At 40.0% G+C, this 16,709-nt stretch overlaps 1 protein-coding gene across 5 annotated transcripts in view; it reads right to left on the bottom strand.

The window, feature by feature from the left end:
- The window catches only part of JAKMIP2 (janus kinase and microtubule interacting protein 2), a 134,524-nt gene that overhangs the window by 46,156 nt on the left and 71,659 nt on the right, over positions 1–16,709 (bottom strand). For all 5 annotated transcript variants that reach the window (XM_073905491.1, XM_073905492.1, XM_073905494.1 and 2 more), the window contains exons 3-9: positions 13,664–14,161; positions 9,831–10,040; positions 7,942–8,040; positions 4,049–4,195; positions 3,259–3,399; positions 1,111–1,167; positions 6–125 (exon numbers count right to left, since the gene is read on the bottom strand). In XM_073905491.1, the coding sequence (XP_073761592.1) occupies positions 6–125; positions 1,111–1,167; positions 3,259–3,399; positions 4,049–4,195; positions 7,942–8,040; positions 9,831–10,040; positions 13,664–14,161 (1,272 nt within the window). The remainder of the gene's footprint in view (positions 1–5; positions 126–1,110; positions 1,168–3,258; positions 3,400–4,048; positions 4,196–7,941; positions 8,041–9,830; positions 10,041–13,663; positions 14,162–16,709) is intronic.

Raw genomic sequence — 16,709 nt, 5'->3', positions numbered from 1 at the left:
CTTACTTCGTCCAAGTCATCATCAGGAGTAGCTGGTGTTCGGTCTGTTCTAAATGAGGCCATGGATGATGTCTCTGAATCCATGGAGTCCTCATCATAACCAATGAATGGGTCCAAAACAGGCTTCTAGGGGTGGGAAAGTACATATTTACTGACACAGCTAGGAGTGGGGAAAGTCAACATATTACCAAGGCACCATCAACTGGCATATGTGCAAATGGACACAGAAGACAGGGGTCCTTTAGTGTTTCTTGGAGGAAATAAAAACTTGGGGCATGAACACAACAATTCCAATAAAAGTGTGTCCCACTTTGTTTCACTTCTGATGTTGTTGAGGAATATTCACGAACATTTGGCTCTCTTCATAGAAACAATGGAGCCTCTTTTATATTACATTTTATACCATGACGAGTTTATGTGATTTACTCTTTCCAGTATTTAAAATCTAATCAAGACAGACTTAAAGTCAAGGCACCTATCTGGGATTATCAAATTGTAAGTCTTATCCTCCAATCCCATATCCAAATCAAATAATGTACTTGATAAAAACAAAATCAAACAAATAGACAAATTAACAAAACTTCATGGATTATAAGAGGCTATACAGATATGGGTGGACTGAGAGTACCATTATTAATAATCATTATCAGTAATAGTATCCAAGTGAATAATGGAATAATAAAAGAAAACTACTACCAATAATACTGTCCAGGAGAATAATAAAAATACACGAATAATTATAGGGTGGGTATGAGACACTAATATTAATATTGTTCACTGGGAGGCATTAAATCATGTGTATCTCTTGCATGTTCTTAGAGTTTGACTCTCCAGCTTGTCAGATAATGCTTTCCACCTCAAACCTAGTGCCTATTCACACAGATAAAGTCATATTAAAGCAAACCTTAAAGGTTAAAATCCATAACACAATCATTTTTGGACTTCTAAGAACTACCAAGAGAAGAGATTTTCTTCTAGCAAATAAAGCCCATGGTTTGCTGCAGTTTAGGAACATCTGATTTATCACATCTTTGCAGGAAGATTCCTTGGCAAGCCTCATTTCTCTCACAGGCTTTGTGGCAAAAGCCTGATAACCTAGTTTTCCCATTACCTTAATTGGCTTGGAACTTCTTCTATGTTTTCTCCTACGGATGAGCTTTTCTCGGTCCTGGAAAACAGACGAAGAACTTTTCAGATGTTGAGTTGGTACATGTTTCCCTCTAGGTTTTGTGTGTGTGTGTGTGTGTTTCTCAGTGACAGAGTTGGTTTTCCCCCAAGGCATTACGTATTTCTATTTAAAATAAGATTGTGTTTTGTAATTTTGGCAATTTTTAGGTTTGCTACTAACATATCTTTTTAAAGATTTTATTTATTTATTTATTTATTTATTTATTTATTTATTAGAGAGAGAGAGAGCGCGAGAGAGCATGAGCAGGGGGAGGAGCAGAAGGGGAGGAAGACGGAGGGGAAAGAATCTCAAACAGACTTCACACTGGGTGTGCGGGGCTTGATCTCATGACGCCGAGATCATGAACGGAGCGGAAACCAAGAGTTGGACGCTTAACCAATTGAGCCACCCAGGTGCCCTGCTACTTACATATTTTTAAAGTAAAAACACACTACAACTTTTCCTGATAATCTATGTGGATCTGAGAGCCTCCCAATCAGGAAGTACACTGTCTTCCTCATCAGAATCCTTTATTATACTTGAAGATCAAATAGCTCTGAAAATACTCATATTTTCCCCAAAGCACAATTTTTCAGTTTTCTCAAACCCAAAATTACTTTACATTTAAGTATTGAAAAAATACTACTTCGCATAAACCTTATTCTTTTCATTTAATCACTTGAAAGTCATAGCAAGCTGTCTTCTGACTATTCTTAGAGCCTTGTTCTCACCTGCAGCCTCTGAAGGTGGGAACAGAGTGTCTACTGGGTTGGAATCATCTATTGGGCTTTTTTTGGGGGGAGGGGGGATCAATTTCTTGTTTAATTTTTTTGCGGATGGAGATATCCTGGGAATTTGGTGTTCATCCACTAAGTACTCCACATATTTACTGTACAAATTCAAAGGTAGATTAAATAAGTGGCACTTAGTTTCCCTGAATCTGGATGGTATGTCTCAACATGTCAAATTCTTATAAGAAACTTTTGTCTTAAGTTCAGATACTCAAAGTCAAGAAAAGTCTTGGCTGAGTGAATCTGGGATTTACTAGTAATTAAGGTCGTGGACCTGAAGTCAGAGGCACACTGCATCAGAAGGCCACGTTTAATAAGTTGTCTGGTTTATGCCAGTGATGTTAACCTTTAGGATTTCTCACCTTGTAAAAATATTCTGATGATACAACCTCAATATATCTGAAACTTTGAAAATTTATACTTAGATCACCCTCCTAATACAGTATATGCATTATAACATATACTCAACGTAGACAATTTTAAAAGGATAAACCACAAATAGTTATAACCAGACATTATCATCTTTTCTCCCCTCAATAGCACTAAATCATCTTGCTCACCCTTCTCTGGAGACACTTGCCTAACCCCCCACCCTCCACCCCTCGCATTGCTAGTTCCTCAACTCTCCAGCCCTTGGCTTGCTCCTGAAGTGAGAGCGACCAGAGATAACAATCATGGAATAAAGACAATGAGGCAAAGAGGAAACCCAAAGGCATCTGAAGGTCTTAGGCCACTGCTGTTGGTAAAACAGGCCTTGGCCAGATGCAAATGGAAGTAATAACTGCTCTAAGGCCCTGAGGTCATGGTCAGAAGATCGGGACTGAAATTTCCACTCTGTCATGTAATTACGATGTCGCTGTTCATTCAACAAATATTTATTAAGCTGTACTATGTGCTAGATACTGAATTAAATGTTGGGAAATAAGAGGCATATGGTCTTGTTATTGTTGGCCAAAAATTTAATCTGTGGGCCTCAGAATCTTGATACTGGAAGGCAATTATAAGGTACACCCACACTATCTACCTACTCACATAATGATGCATTTGGAAGTTCTTTTAGGGTGCTTTGCAGCCACTATTTGTGTTATCAAAATAGTTAAGAGGATTCTAATTGAAAATGTATAAAACAGTTTAATGTGAAGTATTTTTGGAATAAAGTCTTCAACTTACTTATATATTGAATATATAAACTCGGGCTTTTGGGGCTATCTGAAATTATTAAGTGCTTCCAGTGCATGTTGATTTCTCGGCGACTTGCCCTTGGGAACAGCTTAGGGTTTATAGATTGATCAAGACCTACCCTTGTGAGCTCATCAATAATGTTCTGCTGCTCAATGACTTGAAGTTTTAAAAACTCTGTCTCTTGTTCTTCATTAGCTTGATCGAGGTCATTCAGAGATTTTAATTTCTTTAAGGGTGGGTGGGATGTTATTTTTTCTCTCTGGATTGGAAAAGAAGAAAGTATAGGTAGAGATTTTAAAAATCCTAAACTTTAGCAGTTCACATAAAATATCTGTAGAAACTTTATGAGGCTCCAACTAAATCTGAAAATTGCTCAGCTTCATAGATGCACCAACCAAAACCCTCAAGTTTATTTTATTTTCTACAAGTCAAAATCACTGGGGATGTCTGAAGATCTCAACAGCTGTGTTTTAAGTCTGTTAAGGAGTGCATGAGCTTATCACTGTCCATACATAATACAAGTGGTGGCATCTATTTCTCAACTATTATGCAATGTCTCAGAAGGTAAGAGGTACCCATTGTACAGTTCTATAAAGAGCATGTTAGGGAAATTCTTGGAAGGAAGTTTCTGGGGCTGAGTTTGCTTCTCTACTGGGGAGATTTTGGAAAGTGTGCAGATTCCTGGAAGCACTCCTACCATTCTGCAAATTTAGAAACCCCTTAAAATTCAGAGCCAGCAACTTTCTCTTGCTTTCTTCCTTTAAGGTTCCTTGCTTCCACAGGGAAAAAACCCCAACTTTCATGAATAGCACTGTATTTTAAAAATGACCTGAGAAAGAGTAGTAAGTCAGGTTAATGGAGTGATCTAAGGACGGAAGCTGCAGCTTTGCAGAGTCTGTGATACACACCATTTCCGAATTTTCCTTGGTAACAGCTTTTAGCTTCTCTTCCATGCGCTGCAAAGACACCATCAGCTCGTCGTTCCTCTTGGTGAGGCACTTGTTCCTTTCCAGAAGAGGTTTACATTGTTTCTCAGTTTCCCGCACCCGTTTTAACTGGGAAGACAGAAGTTACAATTTGTCTCTTGTGCTGGAGTGGATGTGGGAGCAGAGGGAGTGAACCGGCAGGGGTGAAACCCATCCGGGGCCACTTTGGTCGGCCTCACTGTGTGTCCCGGAACTGACCATGTCCATCCTTCATTGAACGGCCAACTGCTTTGTTTTCAGTTTCCTCGAACGGTTTGTCATCATCATAGTATTCACAGCTCTGTATCAAGTATTACCTTCTAGCAGGTGCTGCCAAGGTTCTGCTTTTGGCAATGCTCAGGAAGAGCAATTGCACGCCTTGCTTGCCCCTTGATTTCCTCCAGCTCGGGTACCCTGCTACACTCAGCCCCAACCTCATGCTGCTCATACTTCTCTCTGAGCCTGCAATGACCCCTCACTGGCTCAGAGAGATAAAGCAGCTCATATGAATCACCAGTCACTAAGGAGTGCAACCAGGACACAAACCCAAGCCTGATTGTCGCCAAAGCCTGTTCTTCCATAAGAGATGTTGCTAAGATTCCTGAAACCACACTAAGACTGTTTATTTTTATTTATTCATTTTTTTACATTTATTTCTTAGTAGTCTCTACACCCAATATGGGGCTCAAACTCACAACCCTGAGATCAAGAGTCTCATGCTCTTCTGACTAAGCCAGCCAGGTGCCCCAAGGATGTTTATTTTTAAGAAAATGTTATTCAGAAAAAAAACATACTCTCAAAACTCTATTGATATTTGTGTTTAAGAACATTTAATTCTCACCGAGCTTGGGAAAAGTATGATTATATTCTTACCTGCCCATAATTAAGAGTGACCATATTCTGGTTTGCTAGTTAGTCTAAGGCAGGGTTTCTCAACCCCAGCACTCTAGACATTTTGGGCTATTTTTTGTCATGAGGAGATGTCCTGCATTGTAGAATGTTTAACAGCATCCCTGGCCTCTGCCCACTAGATGCTGGTAACATCCTCCCAGTTGTGACAATCAAAAACGTCTCCAGATACTGCCAAAATTGCTTCTAGCTGAGAACCACTGGTCTAATTTTATGAACGCTATCCTGGGGTAATTGTTAATAATCCCCCCCTTTACTCTCAAAATTCCCATTTGGATGACATATTTTATGGTCCCTCTAAACATAACGGATTTCCATGTTTAAGTTCTCATGCTTAGTTCCCATGTTAAAGTTCCCATTAGAAACATTATACTAATGTTTCTGAATGAGTATGTATTGGGGGGAGGGGGACTGAAGCAGGGAAAGTGGTGGAGTCTATCAGAACCATCTGACAAGATAAAGTACTCACTCCTATTTTTGAGAATCTAACGCTTTAGGACGTGCTGGGGTAGGAGACTTAGCTACCTATAAATATTTGAAACAGCTGCTTGTGGGATTCTAAAACAGTACTCCCCAACTGTATCCTAACTGCCATTTGAAAATTCATTTTATATCAAAGGCCAAAATTTTTCATAACCTCATTTCATCCTCAGATTTGAGTTTCAGTGTCTGAAGAAATCATATTAAATATGAAGCACATACAAGGACAAATACATTATTCCACTAGGTTCACTATTTTAAACTTTGTCTCTTTTCTGAAGGTCAATGACAAGGGTTTTAAACAGTTAAATTTACCTAGTAGATGCTATTTATGGAAGATGCAGAAAAACCCAAGTAAAAGGAGCTATCAGTAATTCTACCATACCATACATCAGTAACCTTAGATGTAAAGTACCTAAAAAAAACTGTTCCTTTTAAAAGATATAGCTTAAGTATTATAAAAGAAGTGTGAAAGTCAATATAGATATTCATGAAACCACCAAAAGAAAAAATCTGACATAGTGTAACTAACATCAGACCAAGACTTTAAATCAAGAAGTATTATACTAAAGATAAATAAATTCATGATGCAAACATTTAACAAATCTTATTTTATATGTACCTAGTAACATAACTTCAAACATATATAAAGCAAACTTGATAAAACTAAGAATAGATATGGACAAATCTGTTGGGAGAAGAAGCACACAAAAACAGAATAAAGATATAGGAGATTTCAAACAAGACTATTAATGAACCTGATTCAAAACACATGCAACGATTGCACAGCATACTTTCTTTTTATGAGAACATGGAATGTTTCTAAAATTGACAGTATGCTACCATCATAAAGTAAATTTCAACAAATTTTAAAGAATGAAATGATACAAAGTATTCCTGACTAATGTAACACTGTGTGTCAATGTACTTCAACTTAAAAAAAAAAAAAGAAAGAATACGAAGTATATTCTCTGACTATAATGGAATTAAGGTAGAAATCAATAGGAGAGAGATAACTCAAAAATCCCCAAATGTTTAGAAGTTAAGCCTTATGGTGCTAAGTAACCCATTGGTCAAAGAAGAAATCATATATTAGAAAAGATTTTGATATAACAATACATTATGACATGAAAGAATGTATGGGATGAAGCTAGTCATGCTTAGAGACATTTATGACCTAAAATGTATATATTTGGAAAAAAACAAAATGCTGAAAATAACTTCTTTGTACCAAGAGCCACCATTAAGAATGTAAAATGTAAGGCACAGAGCAAGATTTTTTTTTTTTAAGACTTATTTATTTGAGAGACAGCATGTGCAAAAAAGCATGGGAAGGGCAGAGGGAGAAGAAGAGAGAGAATCCCGGACAGACTCCCTGCTGAGCGTGGAGCCTGACACAGGGCTCAATCTCATGACCCTGAGATCACGACCTGAGCCGAGACAAAGAGTCGGTCGCTTAACCAACTGTGCCAGCCAGGTGTCCCCAGAGCAGGATATTTTAAATACAAATATCCAAAAATGATGCAAAGAATTCCTAATATTAATAAGAAAATAAAGGCAGCACAAAAGAAAATTTTACGAAAGACCTGTCTTTCATAGGTCAGATCCCACAAGGACACCCAAAAGGCCAACAGATTTTTGATAATTCATTCAACCACATTATTAAGGAAAGTAAAAATCAAAATCCTACAATCAGAATATCGCTCACACCCACCACACTGACTAATATGATCAACGATCTGTGCATGTTGGCAAAGCTGTGGAGAAACTGCAAGTCTCCCATGTTGGCGGTGGGAATGCAATTGTTCTAACAACTGTGGAAACCCAGCAACCAGTACTGAGGCTGATCACACACACACCCTACGACCCAGTCATTCTGCTCCTTGGTATGTTCTCAGCAGAAATGAACACATTTTCTCACCAAAGACATGTAGCAGCACCACTAACATTAAAACTGTTAAGAAACACTATAAATCCCCATTAACAATCGAAGAAGAAGTATATTGTGGTGTATTAATTAAATAAAATAGAGTAAGAAAATGAAAGAATGATACATGTAATACAGTGAGTAACTTCCACAAATGTAATGCTGGGCAAAAAAGCCAGACACAGAAGAGTGATTACTATAGGATGCCATTTACAAAACATTTAAGAAATGGTGACACCGATCTACAGTGACAGAATTCAGTAGAGTGATTAACTCTAGAAGGATGTGACTGGCAGAGGTCCCAAGAGATGGAGGCTCTGAGGTGCTGCTGATCTTCCAGGTACTTATCTGGGTGGTGGTTATATGGTTGTATCACTTTGGGTGTATTTATTAAACTGGACCTTTATTATCTGTGCACTTGTATTTACTATGTCATACTTCTACAACATCATATATATTTTCTTAAATAAAATGCTTAACAAAATCACCAGATAAATAAATAATTCTGGGCAGAACTCACCAGTTCGTTTCGTTCATCTCCAAGCAGGGTGTTCCTGTCTTCTAATTTTCTTATAGTGGCATTCAATTCCGCTATTCTCTTCTGATTTCTTCTCAAATCCTAGGCGGGAAAATTAAAATGGGTATTTCTTCAATAACACTTTTCACAAAGTTTGGGAATTCTACTCATAAAAGTAAGAGGCTTGGTTCCTTTCATCTGGCTTATGAGGTGAGAGTAAAATGTTCTGTAATCAGAGAAGAGTAAATATTTACCCTCTTCTAACCCTTGATATTCACTGCTTGGGTTGAAGACCAGGCCTGGTTGAAACTGCAAATGAATTCCATGTGGCAGACACCCTCTGGAGCCCTGACTCTGGCAGGGGAGTGGTAGATGGCTGGATGAGCCTATCAAATCTGTGAGCTCTGAGACCAAGGTCATGTCGTGATTACATGAGATTCAAGGAGCGTCTCTTAAGTCATGGCTGCACATTGCTTCCCACAGCTAAGACAGATCTCCTATCACACTTAGCCAAAGAATAGAAGATAGGGCTGGGCTTCGAAAATTCCTGCATACTCCTGGAGAAAAAGGTCAGTGTGAGAAGGCTGATGCATTACCTTCATGTATAAAACGTAGTAGATTATAAGATAGCCTTTGCTGGTACATTTTGCCCAGAGCTCCTGGCTTCCCCACTGTCCTAATTGCCACGGATCACTTTACACATGGCTCTCATGGATTAATTCCATGCTCTAGCATCCAGAGGACCGTTATAGACTTGCAATTCCATTATCATCTTACATTTTGATAGTGCTGTACTGTTGACAAAGCAGTTTCCCACATATTTTATCTCCAGATTCATAAAATCCTAGAGGATTTCTTCCTGAAGATTCAGGAAGGTCATAACTCGTTCAAGGTCTTGTGGCTACTATCAATAGATCAATATTTAATATTTATTGAATGCTAATTATGAACCGGACACTGTGCTCAACATTTTACAGACCCTTTCTTCTAGACCTCCGACCAGACTTACAGAGTCCCATTATTGCCTCTCTTTTACAGATGAGGAAATTCTGAGCAGGAAAAGATTTGCCTGAAGTCACGCAGTAAGTGGCAGATCCAGAATTTGAACTAAAGAGTCTGACCCTAGAGCCCATTCTCTTGACAGTTTTGCTGCACTGCAGGTAAATGTCAGGGACAGAACTGCAACTTACATCTGCTAAATCCTGGTTCTGCCACCTACTGGGATATATATATCCTGAATACCAATTCATAAATTATTCATTACTTGGTTCTAAGTACTACTTTGGAACCTATCTCTGTTCCTAAATAATACATTTTCATCTTTTTAGCAGCTAAGTTATGAAAGCCAACGATACACAAGCTGATTTCTATGCCTGCAGTTCTGAAAATAATTTCTCCTATAAAATAATGAAAATCCAGGGTAATGAGTGGCAAGTTCGATCGGACTAGAAACTTTCAGATGATGATTTAAGCGGTTCAGTTTTTTATATAGTCATACATTTTGACCCCTGTAGATGACAACCGTCTTTGCCAATTTCTAACCCAAGGGTTCACACAAGGGAAAATTACCAGTCTTGGCCAGAGGCAAAGTAGTTTCATCTACTTTATGACTCTTATAATAGGCTGAAGTTTGGATAGGTATTGCGTGGGTAGAAAAATTCTATGAAAGATTTAAAAAGACCTGTAATTCTCTTGTGATCTGCTAATGCAGGGCAGACCACTTTGGTCTCTGTGAGTTTAGAAAACCCTGTTCCCAAGATACTAGCTGGTTTTATAGGAGGAGGTAGAATTGATTTCTTTGCTGCAAACAGGAAAAGAGCTTAAGTGAAAAGTACAATTTGGAAGCTAAATAAAAGATGACTCCTGAGTTCTTTGCTTCAGCTCGGACTTACAGGACTGCTGCAGTGCTCGGAGCCGTCTCCTGCTCTTCCCGGAATCTCTCGTTTCGGACTGCTCATGTTACACTCGGCCTCCTTGACCAGAAAGAGCTGTTCATCCAACGCCTCTTTCTGCAGCTGCAGTTTCTGGACGTAGCCAGTTTGGGTCTCCAGTTCCTTTTCCAGGGAGAAGATGATCCTGTCCTTGGCTTTAATCTCATCCATCTGAATTAAATGACACCCAGGACATTTTATTTAACAATGCTGTAAAAAAAAATGCATTTTTACAATGGTAGGAGTTTAACTTCTTTCCGCTGATCGTTATGGGGAAAAATTATGACTGTGACGGGTATGCCGAATTTATGAACAAGACAAGGCAACACTGTGTAATGAAAGGCTATCCTTGGATAATTAGGTATCAAGGAGAGTAACTTTCTCTCTCTGGTATATCCTGAGTAGACGCTTTAGTTCAGTATATTGTTTGAAATAGTCTAGGTTGGTTGGATTTAGAGAGGTTAACTTTAAAATGGGTCATTGGTAAAAAAAAAAATAATAATAAAATGGGTCGTTTTTGTTAATAAAGACAGATACTCAGTATTCCATTACAGTGTTTCCCAGGACAATTTCTGATCTTCCCTCCTGTTTGGAGGAACAGACTTTAAGTTCACTTTAAGTAGGAGGAGGCACTATGAATTGGTCATTTTTTGCTGACGAACCTGTGGACTTTCCAGGAGCCTAGTCGGTTCCTAAGGCCAGTATGTTTGCATTCAGGTGGCGAATGTGGAGTGAATTCAGGTGTGAGTTTGGAGCATGGTTCACGTTATGTGGATCTTTCCATTCCTTTCCACAATTTAGAGCAAACAGCTAAGGCAACCATTTTACCATCACTGTCAGAAAACCAGGGTCGGCACAAGAAGAGGAATGGGAAACACCTGGTAATATTAGCCACGGTTTCCCCTCCTACATCTGTGGGACATATTTATGGATCCCAACACTCACTTCTGTTAAGTCTCGGCATGGTCTCAGAATTATTTGTCAACTTAAGGCCATAAGCATTTGATATCAACTGATCAAGAGTTTCATTGGACTGAAAAATTTGTGCCATTCCTGGTGAGGGCTAGAGAAGTTAATGTCTGTAAACAATTTCCAAAGAGAGCATCACCATCAGGCAAAAATCTTTCTTCTCATTTCATTGTATTTCATAAGAATATTCAAAATGGAGATAGGATAGAGACATTTAATACAAATGATATTATACTGTTCTCTTTATAAAAATATCTCCTTATTTATAACAAATCACTTTGTGTAGATCATTCTTTGCTGTGTTCCTTATATAAATCTGCCTATGTATATATTTGGAACAAAAATTGATGCATGGTCCCATTTTTCCACATTTAAGTATCTTCGAGCCAATGCCTCCCAGTCACAGGATTACATTTTAGATCAATTTTGGAAGGCCATGGGGATAAATTCTGCACGGTCCTGTGATATCATCTGATAAGTTGGTGAGTAAAACATTGTCCTGTTAATTCTGGAATGAAAGCACTGTCTTTAGTTTCTACCTTCTTCTAGAAGATCTGAATCCAGTGTTATTCTTAACTAGGTAGCATATTTATTTGTTAGACCTGTCATCTCCGATGTCATTTACAGTTTACCGTGGTTCCACACCTCCGTGCTCCTAGTTGGTTCTGATGTACCCTACCTAAATGAACTTGCTGGAAATTACTCCATTACTGCCCATATAGTCATCCTCATCATCGCCATCATAACTAAAATGTATTAATTTTTTACTTCATGCAGGGCACTATCTTCAGAGCTTTACGTATCTTACCTCCTTTTATAACAATCCTATTACACAAGTTCTGTTTTATAGATGATAACCAAGGACTTCTGACTCCAGAGCCCATTTTAGTAGGCTATGCGATAATGATCCCAACATTATCCTTATACTTCCAGCACTTTCCAAAGTAGTTTTCTGTAGAATATCCAGTAATCAGTGTTGATAAGTCTCTATTGCATAGTGGTTGTAAGCATACACCCTGGCTTCAGAATACTGAAAATCTTCCAAAGTTCTAGTTCTTAGAGGGGAAGGGGTGCCTACCAGAATTCCCTGGAGAAATTTTCTAAACAGAATGGCTCTCATTTCTCTCCCTTCCAGTTCCAAAAATGGAGCTGGGCGTGGGGGTAGTGACAGAACAAGAAAAAACTGAAGACAAGGGCATCTGTACCTACTGAAAAACTCATGTTATTCTGTTTGCATCCAGTTTTTTAACCACTCTTGAGGTAGCTTAGATCTTACATTGTTACTAAGAGAGACTGCATTGTCTTCTTGAGCATTATGCTGCTAAAAGGAAGTCACAGAAAGAAACTATAGATCAACAAGCAGATATACTTGCAGACTTTATATCAAAAACCATCAACAAACACAAATATTTGATGTGCAACATCCTTTTCATTTACCCACCTGCTGACTCCAGAGTTCATAGTCCTCGTTCTTTCTTCGTCAGCTGTTGTCTTTTCAAAAACCAAAGGCAGGGCAGAGACCAATATTTCTGCACTGTGTTTGGTCTTTATTGTCAACCAGGGCAACAGAATGGATTGCAGACAAAGAATTTGGGAAGTGTGGCAAAGGCAACATTTTACGGTCACGCTGTATTGCAGTACAAAGAAAATTACATATTTAGTTTTTTAAAATGTTCTACAGTAACCACTTTTACTTAAAATCGAAATCCTAGAGATATGGTCCAAGGAACATAATTGTAGTTCTTACAAAATAATTGCTTAGAATTAGCAGACACAAAAGGAAAGTGTAGTTTTCCTAAGAAAATATTATTATTATTTTTAAGGATTTTATTTTTAAGTACTGTCTACCCCCGGCATGGGGCTCTCACAACCCTGAGATCAAGAGTCGCTTGCTCCACTGACTGAGCCAGCCAGATGGCCAGAAAATATTATTGTTAGAGAAACATAAAGTGCATTCTAACAGGTGAGGGGTAATTTGACAAGATAGAACTGAGATATAACTAATGCTACACATTCTGAATGTAAATGTAATGTTTCTTCTAAAATAATTAGACGTGGTCAACTTAGGACATTATGGCTTTTATGCAATAATTATATTTGTTTTATTTTTAGGTATAGTGAGAGATCAATGTGGTTTTTGGTCATACGTATTAAAAAGAAAGATCCAACCCTATAGGCTTGAAGTAAGCCTTGGAAATTGGCAATAGCAAACTACTTAGGAATAGTTTAAAAATTATAATGGCCACTGTTTTGAATGGCCCTTGTTTATTTTGAGAAAGAAGATCTATTTTAAAAATGACTAGGGTTCTGATAGCTCTATTTCTTGCTTTCAGACACAGTTCCTGGAAAGAAGACAGGTGAATCATTCAGGATGCTCTCAGCGGCTGCCATTTCAGATACCTTGAAAGCCACAGAAACTTTCCCCATCCCTGTAAAAACCCAGTGACATTTTATAAATAGAAAGCCCACAAAACATGTTGATTTTAGAAGAGTTTATAATTTAGAATATTTTTATAGACATTCAAGAAAACAGGAGTCATTGAATAGATACTCTCCATATATGTGAGGCTGGAAGAATCCAGTTTTTATGAGAAAGGTGATTCCAATATCTTCTACACTTTACAATTGCGATTTTGGCTTGGGCATATCTATTTATCTACCTACCTACCTATGGACCTATCTTGCATTTTGGACAGAGTGCTAGACAGGAGGTGAGCACTGTTTATAATCCACTCATGAGAAACACCTGTAGAAGCATACCCATGGCGCTCTAAAACCTGGAAAGAGAATGATTGTACACCGACGTACTGCCCTGGGTTACTAACCAGCCTCCGAATATCCCGTTCTGACTCCCACTTGATCTTCGAGATGGCTTCCTGGTGGGACTGATGCTCACTCCTAAGGTCCCCAGCCTTGATTTTATCCGCTTGGATCATATTGCTGAGAGCCTCGTCCACCTGCTTCTTGGCAGTTTTCAGGTCCGCAATTTCCTGTAAGAGCTTAAGGCGCTCTGCATCAAACAGTTTCCGGGCCTCCTCCCGGGCCTCAATGGTGAGCGCTGTCCTTACTTTGTCACTGCTGCCGTCCCGGAGAGCACACAGAGCCGACTTGAGCCTCTGGATCTCGCCATCCCGCAGCTTCACCGTCCTTGACATTTCTTGCTCGTGCTGTTTGATGAGATTCTCCCTCACGGCCTGCAGCTCCTTCATCTTCTCCTCATGGAGCTTGGCTTTGAGTTCTGTCACCAGGACCGTGTGCTTGCGCTGCTCCAGCTCACGAATCCTCTTTGCTTCTTGAGTCTTCTCTCTTTCAAGCTTAGACACCTACAGGCAGAGAGGCGAAAGGACAAAACGATGTGAGCCTCAAAGGAAAGGTGCTCCCAAGCAGGGTCTGTAGCTCAGAGCCCTGGGCTCTCCCAATTCCTCACCTCTGTGTGCTCTGAGCAGAGGGAACCACAGGCCCCGAAGCTGGGAATATAGTGTGGGAAAGGCAGAGATACCTGGGGATGCTTGTATTATTTGGTGCAGACAGTATCTGATGTTTGGGGGCCTTACTATTCCATCAGTGGTCTGCCGACAACTAACACAGGAATCGCCCAGAAGCTTGTCAGAAATGCAGAATCCAGGGCTCCTTTCCAGACCTATAATCAGGACGTGCATTTTAACAAGTCCCCAGGTGAATGTAGGCACATTAAAATTAGGACACAGCACTATAACAGTTTTCACCTTGGTGGGGAGAAGTCCAAAACAGATCACCTGCAGAGCTTTTTAGACTACATATCCCTGGCTATGTGCAAGCTGATAAACGTGGGTGTCTTAGGACCCTTCAGAGTTGAATATTATGATCAGACTAATAAAATGGTGCCCAAAGTGATATTATAAAATATTTCTCCTGTTTCCCTCTTCCTTTCTGGCTGCTGTAATGGGGGAAATGAAGCCAGTTGATATACCCTCAACCTCACCTTTTTTTCCTACGGCAACTGAGTTCTACCCCCAAACGTTATGCAGACACACACACACCAGCCCCAAACACTGCAGTTCACTGGGCCATCTCTCTGTTCAAGAGGTCTGGTGGCTGCTACTTCTGTGTGCTCCACGGATGTCCCTTTGTGTCCTTCCCTGCCCCACTCAGCAACCGCTCCTGCTCCCGCCACTGACTAACTCTCCAAGCAGTTTAATAAGGTATTCCTTCTAACCCTTAGACCTTTCTGGTATTTTGGTTAAACAAAATCTCCTGTGTTTTCTTTCTTTCCGATGATAATAGGGGTCTCCTTAGAGATTAGCCGTGGCACTACCTTAATCTGGTTGGGAGTCTGGCTCTGATTCAGTAGATCAGGGTGGGGCCCCGGCATGTGTAGCTTGGAGAAGCCTCTTAGCAAATGGTCTTTACTACCGTCCTTCTCCCAGCTCCTCGGCTCGGCTGCCTGTCTTTGTTTCTCTGCCTCTGTCGCGTACCGTAGAATCACACTCACTCTCTCTCTCTCTCTCTCTCTCTCTCTCTCTCTCACACACACACACACACACACACAGTCACCTGGAAAAAGGGAAGAATTAGGCAACCCCAGGAGTAATATTCGGTTCAGTGAAACTGGGTCTCTGCCATTTGTAAAATTGGAAGGCTTCATGAAATAATTGTGAAGAGCCTCTCCGGCTGAAAAATGTTAAGATTCAAACTCCTTATTGAGGCTCTTGTAATTATCATGTAAAGCGTGTGAGATTCTACTTACCTTAACAGTACCTACCTTTGGCTAGAACAGGATTTTCTAAGTCCACATGGCAATTTATGAATATTTTACTTTAAAGGCACAGCAATTATTACCGTGTTGGTTATTCTAAAAGGACTTAGGGCACAAGGAGACTTGGGAGAATAAATGGGCATCCTTAAATGACTATCTTTGATCTTGCCTCCAGCTTCGGCCAGGGTCCCTTCCTGGATGCTTATTATTACATATGCTCTAGAGCTGTGCTGTTCAATACGGTGGCCACTTGCTACACTGAGCATTTGGAATATCCCAAGTCTGAACTGAGACTTGCTCTAAATGAAAATACACACCAGATTTTGAGGTCTTAGTGTAAGGTAGAGAATGTAAAAACCTCAGCAATAATTTTTATACTGATCCCGAGATCACTATCTGAGCCGAAACCAAGAGTCAGATGCTTAACCAACTGTACCACCCAGGTGCTCCGGTAAAGCCCAGTTCTGATCCAATTTATGTACTTGCTCAAAAATCACCCAGGGCCCCTTTATGTTGTGGAATAAAACCCCAACACCTCAGCTTCGCCTTTCCGGCTCTCAGAAGATTTGGTTGGACTCCCAGCTCCTATTTCTGTTTCTTCCTGTACCTCTCCTCACCTGTCCCACAGTGCAGGCCCCGGGAATTATGCTTTTCCCTACACACGCCCTGACTCTCTGTACCTGTATGCCTACGGTTTCCTCTTCCCGACCAGCCCTTCCCTCAGCTTCCTTTGGGATCCTCTCATCCCTCATGGCCAGCTAGATGTCGCCCCCTAAACTCATGCCACCCCTGACCACCAAATGAGGACAAACCTCATTTCTCCTGCCTATGTCTTTTCAGGGCACTTTGCTAAAACCTCCTTACTGCTCCTTTCCACATTTTTCTTTATGCCATGCTTATGGTTTTTTGTATACTTGTCTGTCCTCACCACCTCTTCTCCTGCTCCTACTCCACACAGCAAACTGCTAGAGAGCTGCTGATGAGCCTTGTTCATCTTTGTCTACCCAGTGGTTGCCAGCACAACACATGATAAGGAGCCCAAGAGTGTGTGTGCAATTAAAGAATGTATGCCAGTATGTTTCCCTAGCTAGCCCTATAACCAGAGGCAAGACTAATGTATCCTGTCATATAGCTTA

The sequence above is a fragment of the Callorhinus ursinus genome, unplaced genomic scaffold (genome assembly GCF_003265705.2).
Source record: "Callorhinus ursinus isolate GAN/ISIS: 27379988/994484 unplaced genomic scaffold, GSC_fseal_2.0 scaffold23, whole genome shotgun sequence".
NCBI lineage: Eukaryota > Metazoa > Chordata > Mammalia > Carnivora > Otariidae > Callorhinus > Callorhinus ursinus.
This window is presented reverse-complemented; position numbering and strand designations above follow the sequence as displayed.